Source organism: Monoraphidium neglectum (assembly GCF_000611645.1).
Source record: "Monoraphidium neglectum strain SAG 48.87 unplaced genomic scaffold scaffold01414, whole genome shotgun sequence".
Lineage (NCBI taxonomy): Eukaryota > Viridiplantae > Chlorophyta > Chlorophyceae > Sphaeropleales > Selenastraceae > Monoraphidium > Monoraphidium neglectum.
This window is the reverse complement of record NW_014012214.1, coordinates 1,594-12,249: the sequence shown is the minus strand read 5'-3', so window position 1 is coordinate 12,249 and position 10,656 is coordinate 1,594. Positions and strand designations below refer to the sequence as shown.

Here is a 10,656-nt window from a genome sequence, read left to right as displayed (position 1 = left end):
CCGCCGCAATCGCACCAGGCAGCTGGCTGGTTCGATACTGTAGGCGTCACTGCCTTCATTTGCTGCAGATTCTGTTCTCCCAAGGCTGTTGCATAATTGACTGCATTCCCGTAACCGTTGTCTTTGGGCAAGGTCGGTTGGCAGCTGTTTCTTGTTCACCCGCTGAGCAACATTGCTCACGGCCATGGCACAAGCACCACGTTGTGGCCACAGCGCGCTGCAGTGCTGAAGGAGCCTGGAGCTTGATACTGCAGTTGCAATGCGGTCGCTGTGTGGCCGCCACACAAGAGACACTCGTGTTGCGTTGCCATATGAAGCTGTCTGCGGGCCACAAGCCCAGAGCAGAGCCAAAAGCATCCCAGCCAAGGCATTTCGCCATTCTGTGCCAACCCCCGCAAAAGGATTCAGTCATGACATTGTTTTACTGGAATGGGGTATCAAGGCTGGGCTGCTGAGAGGGAAGCCCAGCTGCCCCACACACTGCGGACGGAAGCAGCTGAAAACAGGGGATGATGGAGCGGCTGTTGCGTCTGCATCCCGTGGACTGGTGGAAACGGGGCGCACGCGGCGGCCCGTCACAATATCACTCGGCTGATAGCGCGCGGACGGCGCGCCAATTCCATTGGGGCCTGGGCCGGGCCGCGGAAACCTGCAGATTGCCTAAACCTGGTGGGGTGTGCTGTCAGCACGGGTGCGATGCCTTGCTGTGCGCCTCGTGTGTGTATATGTGTGTGCGTGTGTGTGTGCACACAAGAATACGCAAATGAAATACAGATACAGATACACGCGCTAGCTGCGCAAAAGTCGCTTGTGGTGGCCCGCAAGCAGCGCCAGCAGGGAGGAGCAGGGTGTGAGGGGAGGCCTGGGGACGGGCAGGGCGCGCCTGTTGTGCTCGACACGTGCTGCCTCATCATGTGATTATTGTCAAAAGGAGCGATGGCTGAGTGGGTGCACGCCGCCATCACAAGAGGACGGGGAGCTGCAGAAGCTGGGAGCGTATAAACAGCAAAATCATTCTCTTCTTGGTCAGTCGGCGTTTTTAGGGGTGCGCGCCGCCAGCGGCCTTCCAAAATGGCGGCCTCTCCCCGGCCGCCGCCGAGGGCGTCGCGGGTGCCGCCACCGCTGCGCCGAGCACAACCCTGCCACGCCCCTCGAGCCGCTGCAGCCGCTCGCACAGGCCGCCCGCCTCGCGCTCCCACCGCGCGGCCGAGTCGGCCGCGGCGGCGGCGCGCGCCTCTGCTTCGGCCCTGGCGGAGGCGGCCTTTTCCACCTTTGACTCGGCCTTGTCCAGGCGCCGCTGCAGGTTCAGGTTGAGGCGCGCCAGCTCAGCCACCTCGCCGCTCAGCTGCGCCAGGCGCGCGTTGGCCGCGTCGAGCTGCGCCGCGAGCTCCCGGGCGCGCCCCTGCGCGCCGTCCCGCTGGTGCTCGGCGGCGGCGGCGCGGGCGGCGGCGCGGTCGAGCTGGGCCGTGAGGGCGACTGTGCGTGCCGCCAGCGAGTCGCGGTCGTCTAGCGTCGCCTGTTTAGGGGGTCGCATGGGGAGAACATGCAAAGGGACCGCAGGATAGTCTGTTGGGGCCGCTGCCCTAGCAATTTGCTGCTGCAGCCACTAGACTGACAGGCATGAGAAACTGGGCGGTGAGAGCTGTCGTCCCATTCAAAAGCACCAGGCTGTCAATACACGCAAAGAGCAGCGCCACGATGCCGCCCGCTGGCGAGTCGCTCAACCCACCACGTAGTGGGTGTGAAGGTGCTTCCCCACCGCAGCGCCGCCCACCACCAGGCCCGCCGCCGCCGCGGTCACCAGCACGTGCCGCGCCCACCGCGCCAACGCGCGCCGCCACGCCGCGACCCTGCCACCCGCGCTGCCGCCCTTGGACTGCCTCCTATGCGGCGGCGCCCCTCGGTCGGACGGGCAGCGCTGCTGGTCCAGGAAAGCCGCGATCACGCTCGGCGGCAGCAGTTGCGACGGTGAGCCGCTGTTGCTGTTGTGGTGTGCTGACAGATGGTGGTGGTGGAGGTGCTGCTGCTGCGTGGCCGTAAGGGCAAGGGGCTCCAGGTAGCTGCCGCTGTCCACGGACTGAATCACTACTGAAGGGGAACGAGGAACCGGCGAGGTTGGTTTGGTGCGTCGAGGCACCGTGCATTGGCGCGACGACGGACCCAAGGGCAGCGCAGGCGTCCATGTGTTCCCAACCACTCCATGTGCCCATGCAAGGGCTCCTTGCCATCTGCGCGACGCTTAGCATGCATCCATGCAGCGTAGTGGTCGCCAAATCGCTGCTTGGGCAGCGGCGCCTGGGACATGCCGCAAGCCTCAGCTGCCCTCCAGCAACGAGAGAGTGCGAAAAGTATTATTGCGCACCTGAATCGTGAACCGCAACCGCATGCGCCGAGCCGGGCTTTTCATTTCGCCCATGGATTTGGAAAGTGCCCCAGCCAACCGCTGTGTCGCCCATTCTTGCGCCGAGACTTTGCAAATGTATGGAGCGAGGTCGACAGTGATTGGGTAAAGTGGCACCGACGGCAGATCGGTGCAACAGTGAGTCTTCGCGCGTTCTGCTAACGCTGCGGCTACAGCCTCAGACCATTGGCAAAGCAGAGACCCCATTGCCGCAAGTCGTCGTTGCATGACCTAGGAACCCTCAGGGCTCCAGCGTGTCCACAACAGCCACTGCACGTGAAGCGACCGGCAGCTGCTCATCAGCTCAAACTGCTATGTCCTCGTCTGTCGCGACCCTTCAGGCCGCCGTGGCACCCATGATGCATTCATTCATCGCAGAAGCATTTCAGCTTCATGTGCGGGCTGACGCATTGTGCTGCAGAATTCTGCAGCACAATGTGTCAGCCCCGCACATGAAGCTGAAACGTTTCTGCGGTGAAGTGGAGCAGAAGGTGAATGATGAACGCCTGCCAGGCTTCGAGCACGTCAGTTCTCCAAGAAGAAGCTGCCTGCTGCTGAGGGAATGACTCCACACGCACAACAGGGCCCCTGGTCAGCCACGCATACACGTGAACGCACGCACAGTCATGCGTGCTCTTCAACCACCTTGTCACTAGTGCCGCTCCCAAGCACAGTACTGGTGAGTGCACAACACCTTGGAGCTGCCACTTTGCTCCCACTGGTATCAGCGGCGGCACACACAGGCGCTTAGTTCTGGCACACGGCAGGCACCAGGGAGCTTACACAGGTCATTCACATCACCGCGATGTTGCCGTGTGCGCAATCGTCTCCTGCTCATCGCGGCCTGGTGCACCCTCGCCATCTCCTGCAAGGAGCCTGAATGGGTCCAAGACCTCCGGCACAAGCAGTGCAATACAATCGTGTTTCAAGCGCAGCGCCGTCAGCCCTGATTTGGGCTGTGGGCCCGCTCGGTCAGCCCCAGTGCCCAACTTGATGGCTCGGCTGAGTGGAGGGGCATCTGTACATGGATGCACATGCTCATGGTCAGAGGCATGCCACAACTTTTCCCTTGCAGGCTCAGCCTACTGGAGTGTAGGGCCTGCAGGCTGTGATGAATTATGCGGTGAAAGCCGCGGAGCAGACTGAACAATGCGCCCAGAAAGGTTTCAAAAAAATACCAGCCGTAATCGGCAGCAGTTGAAACAAGAACGCCTGCATCACAGCACAGCTGAAACACTTCAGCAGGGTGCAACCGCACTGGGGCTTGTGCTAGAATAGGTTTGCTACTTCCACTGTCGTTTTCAAGTGTCAGGTGTCGCCAGCATTTTTGAGGCTACTCAGGATGGCAAAAAGAAATGGCGCAATTGCTGCCGCCAGCAGTGATTTGCTTGCTACGCGTGGAGGCTTGGGCCCAGAGGCCGGCTATCCAATCGACAGTGGCGCCATGCACACTCTCATGTGACCATTGCCTTTCTGCCTCGCAATCAACAGCGCAGGCTGCCACTTGTGAGCTCAGAATTCGACCTGCTGCGAGCGGAGCTGGCTCGCGCTGGATTTTAATGATACCAGGGCCAGGCTGTGCAAACAGAGGGCTCACGCACTGGTCGCTGGCCCACCAACGGCGCAAGAGCAGGCGCCACAACGCACCAAAATCCTTGTGCCCTCACTTCCATCTGCAGAGGCCACCCTCTCACGCCAAGGCGGCCATGCAGTCGCGGGTGGCACGTGCCGAATAGGCCCCCGGAATTGGGTGACTTTTTCCTCAGTTTGTCCACAGGCCCACCGCGCGCCACCAGCCCATGCCTATGCCCATGAATAGGCCTAGGCTGGCAAAGCCCAGCAGGCCGCCCACGAGGATGTTGGTTCTGGTGGAGTAGTAGCCGGCGCCGTAGTAAGCCGCAGCTTGGGCGGATGCTGCGTATGCGTGGCGCAGGTGGTGTCCAAGGCATGGAGTCGAGGAGTGTGCGCCAGGCAGAGGGGTGGCAGCGGCAGCCGCGCCCACAGGCTGGCGGGGCAAAGGTGAGGCAGTCATCCAGGTGATTGTATTGCACAATCAGTTTATGTGTGCCCCTGGTCCACGATGCCACTGGTTTGGGCTCACAGTAGTGGGTGATGCCACCAAACAGGTGGGTGGCGTAGACCAGCCCCAGCACGGCCATCTTGCCATCGATGCCTGTGGCAAGGTGAGGGGCAAGGGGTTAGGGCACAAAAGCAGCCGTCAGAAACAATTAAGAGCACGCCACCCAGGAGTGCGAATCGCTTAACTTCGGGGGCCACAACATACGTAGGCAGATTGGCTCCGACCTCACACGCGGCAGGCAGCTGGACGGCGCAGAATATGTGTCAGGCGCGCCACAGCCACAGTTGAGGCCAGGCAGGTAGGCCAAGCCCCCCCTTTTCCCAAAACGATAAAACGACAGAAGCTGCCATTTCCCGTGTGCGTGCCTGCATCCACCATGATGCCCAGGAACGGCGGCACCAGCGCGGTGACGTGTGCCGTCTGGCTGGCCACCCCGTAGTGGATCACGTAATACATGAGGATCAGCAGCCAGAACCTGGCAGGTGATGTCATCACGCAGATTGTGGGAGGGAGGGGCCGACGTTGCCGCCGCATGCCGCGTTTAGCGCGCCCAGCGTTCGGGGAACAGGCAAAAGGCGCGTAGGGGCTGCAACGGGCAGGTGAGGGAGGGCGACATTTGCGGCCCCAACATGCTCGGCAGTGCGTGTTCCGTTGTCCCCGTATGTTATGACCACTAAACTGGCCCTTGGGTCACTCACAGCTGTGTAGTGGTGAAGCCCTTGGCCATCAGGGGCTTGCTCACAGCAGCACTGCATGAAGACAGACGTATAAGGTATGGGGTAAGGGTGGGTTGCCTGCAAGGTCAGGTTATGCTGTCCACTCGCGCATGTGCAGGGAGTTTGCCAGCCATGTGTAGTGGTACATCATGTGATACCTCCAAGTCACCTGAGTGCATGCGCTGGTCATGATTATACGCGGCTCGGGTGACGTATGTCACCGATGTGCTTGAGCTGCACATGCACCAAGTCGGGTACGTGGACGCACCAATGCACCCAGGCATCACTTTGACACCCTCGCGCGCAGTCTACCCCTTCAGCTGCCTCACCTGAGCCACTTGATGACTCCAAAATCAGCCAGGGCTGTGCACATGGAGAAAAGGATCCTGCCCAGGCGCCAGGAGGGGGTGCAGCAGGGGTGAAAGCACAGAGTTAGGCTTGCTGCCCAAAAGGCGTTTCACAATTCATCAAAGTGCAAAAAAACTCGAAACAACAGCTGCCCTCAATGCAGATATAGGGACGCAAAGGCAGCGTTGCTGCAACAACACAGCCGTTGAGACCGCCCATTAAAAAATCCAGTCCCTTTCTGTTGGTAGCTCTTGCCCTCACCCAAGTCACCAATGCGCGCCTAGCTGGCTTCAAGCTGGCACATGCTTCACAATATCAGCTTCGACATATGCCTGCACACTGCACTCAACGCCCCCCCTCCCCGTGATGTCCCTCAGCCGCGCCGCGCGCCCCCTCACGTGAGCCAGACCAGCAGCTCCCAGGCCGGCCTGTGGCCGGCGAGGTCGTCCCACGTGATGGCCCCGCTGGCCAGCAGCACCACCACCCCCAGGAGGGCGACGCTGGCGTTGGCCAGCTTGATCGGCAGGTACGCAGAGGAGCACTACAGTTGCAATTGTTTTGAGAGTGGCTGGTGAGGTGTGCGCGCCGTGAGCGTGACGGGTACACGATGTGAAAGATGTGGTGGCATTTGAGGCATGCTAGTCATGGGTTAGGGTTGTACAGCAGCAGCAGCAGCAGCAGCAGCAGCAGCAGCAGCAGCAGCAGCAGCAGCAGCGGCAGCGGCAGCGGCAGCGGCGGCGGCGGCAGCGGCGGCGGCGGCGGCGGCGGCGGCAGCAGCAGCAGCAGGACCACCACCACCACCACCACCTCCTCCTCCACCACCACCACTTATGCAGTGCAGGATCAGGTCAAAGATGCGCCGACGCCATGAAGCCACCCTGCCATCAGCAGGCCCCAGCAGGCGGGGCCCATCAGCCAGTGCCCTCCCAGTGTTGGGGCCTCCTGACGGCGGGCGGGCGCCACCAAGGCACGCGCGCGCAGCGCACCCAGAGGGCCACCGCGGCGATCATCACGAGGCCCGTCACCACCTCCCGCCACGACGGGCGGCCGCGCGCCTTGAGGCGCTCCCTGGCCTCTTGCTGCGCCCAGGGGGTCGACGTGACCTGGGGGAGACCACCATGCCGGGTGGTGGAGGGGAAAGGATAAATGGCAGTCCAGGGTGGTTGCAGGTATGGATGTGTGCTAGTTGGTGGGAGGCCAAGGCGTGAGGCTGCGCAGCCGATCACAGGGAGAGGCTGCCGGCTGAAAGCCACCTACTAATGTGCACGAAACCCCCAAGTAATGCTCTGTGTGGTTTTGTTGTCCAGACCAGCCAGCTTCAACGGCTGCACTTGCCCCTAGAACGCTTGGCAGGGTTTGTTTGCCCACACTTGCATACTTTCGCACACCGATCACCATCGCACAAAGACTTGTAACTTCTCAACACTATCACCACATCACTCCTCGCTGTTGATCAGAATCACTCAGTGCTTATGCCTCAGGCCCACCTCTGGAGGCACGAGGTAGTAAACCGCCAGGGGGATCAGGGCAATCAGCACGGCAGCGGGAACACAGGAGCCCTGCAGATCACAAAACAGGGTGGAGTATGTTGCATGGGGAGAGTGCATGCTGGTGGCGCACGGCTTTGGGGAGGGGACCCCGGCTGAGGCAGCAGGTGGGTCCCAGGGTGCGGCGGCTGGCCACTTGCCGTGCTTGCTGAACCAGCCAGCTGCTGCCATTGCCCTTCTCGCCTCCCTCCAGGCAGTGAGGCGACTTTGAGGTTAAGATTGGGCGTGTGTATGTGGACGTGCGTGCGTGCGCGCACGCGCGCGTGCATGCATGCGCGCAGGCGTGCGTGCATGTGTGTGTGCATGTGTGCGTGTGCTGTCTGACATGCATGCGCGTGTGTGCACGCTGCATCACCTTGAGGTATGTCGTGAAGGGGCTGGGCACCACGACACCCTGCTCCGCCGCCAGAGTCACCCCCACTGGGGTCTGGGCGCCTCCCAGGTACCACATGGCTGACGTGGCACCAGACACCTTGGAGGGGGGTGGTTGCGCAGAGGAGCATGGGGGTAGGTGGCCGGGACACGGTTGGGACGGTGGTATCGAGCGATTTGCGGGCTGTGGTGGTACCTTGCACACCTGAAACGGCTGGGACTGGTGCAGTGTCACGCAGGCGTGTGTGCCACCCCAGCGGCATGCCTTTGTGACAGCTTCACTATTGACAGACGGGCCTCTCTCCCTGCGTCCTACTCCAACTCAGGAGCAACACTTGTTGGTTGCGCCTTCACCTGGGCCTGGCTCATGAACAGGAATCGCCCCAGCTTCTTGGAGGAGGGGTGGTCTGGTGGAGGAGCAGAGCCGAGGTCCGGTCAGCGGGAATTCTTAGCAAGCGGGGCCAGCTACACCCTGACATGTCACACGTCTTGCTCTGATGCTCCCCAGCTCCCCCATCCCTCGCGCACCCGCCCCACAGACACAAATACGCATCTATGCACGGCGCCTGATATCCAGCGCGCGACATCCAGACCAACTAAAACACGTATCAGCGGCCCCCCCACCCCCTGAAACCCCGCTCATCATCTCTCACGGGGCAGGCTGTCGAAGGACTTTGCCAGGGAGGCGATGACGGGCACGAATATCCCCGCGGCGCGCGCCGTGGTGGACGGCATGCAGAGCGCCAGCACGAGCTCCGCCAGCGCCAGGGCGTAGGCCAGGCCCAGGGAGGAGCGGCCCAGGGCGGCGATGGACGCGTCGGCCACGCGCGCCCCCAGGCCAGTCACCTCCACGCCCTGATGGGGGGGGGGCGTGGTGGCGTGGGCACGTGGGCAGGCGGCGCAGCCACGGCGCCCAGTCAGGGGCTGGAGGTTGCTGAGTTGAGTGCTGGGTTCAAAAGAAAGCTGACCTTTGGCATTGCTGTGGGTGCTGTGAAGGGCCAGCTGCAAGGGACCCGCAGACACTCGGTCCGCCCTGCATGGCCACCGACAGGGTCTTAGGGTGGAGAGCTGACCACAGGCGGTGCGCGATCGCCACCCGCCCCGCGACCTCCCCCACGCCACGCAACACTTACCTTTGCAAAGAAGAACGCAGCCATGATGAGCCATATGGTGTCATTGCCAAATGCAGAGAACTGCTGCTTGTAAGACAGGGTGCCAGTCCACAGCGCCACCACAGCGCCTGCCAGAGGGGGGGGGGGCGCAAGCAGCAGGCATGCAGGGTGGCCACAAGACAGTGGGTGGTGAGATGCCATCGCCTGGTGCGGCGCAGCTGCATGGCGACGCGAGAGCAATTTGCTGCTGTGCAACGAAACTTGCGCAGCGGGCCAAGAGTGCGTTTTGAAGTGGCACCCGGGCAGGCAAAGGGTGCAAGGCAGGCTGGTGCTTGGCGCACCTGCCAGAGCAACGGGGGCGACAGGGAGCGGCTCCAAGATCAGGCCTGGGATTGAGGTGAAGGCAAGCCGGGGAGAGGCGACGATTGGGTGACTACAAAATCAGGAGGCAGTTCCCAAGTCAAGAATATGGAGTAAAAGCCACGCCTGGCCCCACGGCCATGCCATTAAGCCCACGGCGGGCGGCCTTCGCCATACCAGCCGCACGCGCATGCTGTCCGGGCCCCTCAGGTCCGCGAACAGTGCGACTCAACACGATGCAGAGGCCCCTGCACGAGATGTTCGCTGGCAGCTGCGGGGCTGGATTTCGTACGCATCAAGCCCAGGACCTCCACAGAGGCCGCCGCGAACTCCCGCCCCGCACCCAGGATGGTCGCGACAAAGACTGCGGCGCAGCCCCAGGCCTGGGCGTCCAGCTCAGCGGGGCGCGGCACCAAGTAGTAGAGGGCCAGCCCCACTGCGATGCACACAAAGGCCTCCGGGACCTTGGCGCCCTGCGGTGCAGTGCATGACATGCGACGCAGAAGAGCGGCTGGGTTGTGGTGTGCATGCGGTAGCAGCTGTGGTAACTTAGTGCAGTGCTGCCGCGGCATCCTTCACCCACAGCCTGGGCGTGGAGAGGGGTGGGGATGTCGTGCGGGTGGCGCCGTGGCGCCGGGGAGGTGCAATGCTGGAGTGATGCTGAGCGCAGGATCCACGTACGCACAACGGCGGCTCAGCAGGTTCCTGGGCGCCGACGAGCCCCCACAGGTGTACTACAGCACTACCAGGTGCCTCAATAAAACGATGCGGCCCACCTGCAAAGGCCAAGAGCCACACAGCAGCAAAGGCTGTCGCGTGGCACACACATGCATCACATGCATACATGGGAGCTGCGTTATGCACACGTGCGCCGCACCGGGAAGCCCCGCATCAACAGCTTGTCCCAGTCCACGTTGAAGCGCGGCCTGGAAGCCTTCGATTGCTGGACAGGGCTTGGGGGTCCGAAATCAACATCCTTGTTGGCCAGCACGCCGTTCCCGCCAGGCCGACCGCTATGTGCAGGGAACCCGCCGCCGCCGCCGCCCTCTTGGTCGCAATACGCGCGGGCACCGTCCCCTGATATGATGGACACTGCGACATCCTCGTATCCCTGCAGCAGTGGGGCGAGTTGCTCAGGATATGGTACCAATTGAAGGCATCAAGCCCCACATGGTGGAGTCACGCGTCGCTCGGAATGTAGATTTCAATCGTGTTTCAACCCTTCACCTCACGTCATTCACCTCATTTAGGGTGGTTTGTGCGCGCTCCCCGCGCGTCGAGAGCCTCATATCCGATTGGGCAAGCTGCTACTTCTTGCAACCGCTGCGATACAAAATCATAACGGCTCATGTACATGAAATTTCATGTGTACCAACGCGATAATACTTGGGACGTGCAATGCCTGTGAAACTCGACAGCGGCGCAGCTGCACCGGCTTATGGTCACACTCTCCCGCGGTGTGCGACAAGGCAAGCGGCAATATGCAGTCTGCGTTACAGAGCTAGATGAAAACTTGCAGCCTTAGGCTCGCTTGGATTTGCAGGACTGAGGCTTGTTCGGGTGCGTGCAGGAAGGGGCCGACCACAACACACGGCACGCCAGGCAGCGACGTGCTCCACGTTGAGAGGGGTAGGTGCCTGCAATTTGCGTTGGTGCATGGCTTGCAGCTGGCCAAAGCTGGCAGCCCACCTGCATCCGTCGCTCTTGGTCAATACCCCAA

At 62.0% G+C, this 10,656-nt stretch overlaps 2 protein-coding genes across 2 annotated transcripts; both read right to left on the bottom strand.

Moving 5' to 3' along the window:
* Positions 1–1,039: 1,039 nt before the first annotated feature.
* MNEG_7788 (hypothetical protein) lies at positions 1,040–2,456 on the bottom strand (the record flags this gene model as incomplete). Its single annotated transcript, XM_014043739.1, has 3 exons — positions 1,040–1,516; positions 1,730–2,088; positions 2,363–2,456. The coding sequence occupies 3 exons, from the start codon at positions 2,454–2,456 to the stop codon at positions 1,040–1,042; spliced, it is 930 nt and encodes a 309-aa protein (XP_013899193.1).
* Positions 2,457–4,163: 1,707 nt separating this feature from the next.
* On the bottom strand, positions 4,164–9,409 carry MNEG_7787 (Putative malate transporter yflS; the record flags this gene model as incomplete). The annotated part of the gene is made up of 14 exons (XM_014043738.1): positions 4,164–4,315; positions 4,503–4,574; positions 4,817–4,956; positions 5,180–5,230; positions 5,527–5,583; positions 5,944–6,086; positions 6,532–6,648; positions 7,033–7,104; positions 7,448–7,564; positions 7,819–7,871; positions 8,118–8,319; positions 8,598–8,704; positions 8,918–8,962; positions 9,229–9,409. Coding segments are annotated over 14 exons (1,509 nt in total), but the record flags the coding sequence as incomplete, so codon positions are not given.
* Between the last annotated feature and the right edge of the window lie 1,247 nt (positions 9,410–10,656).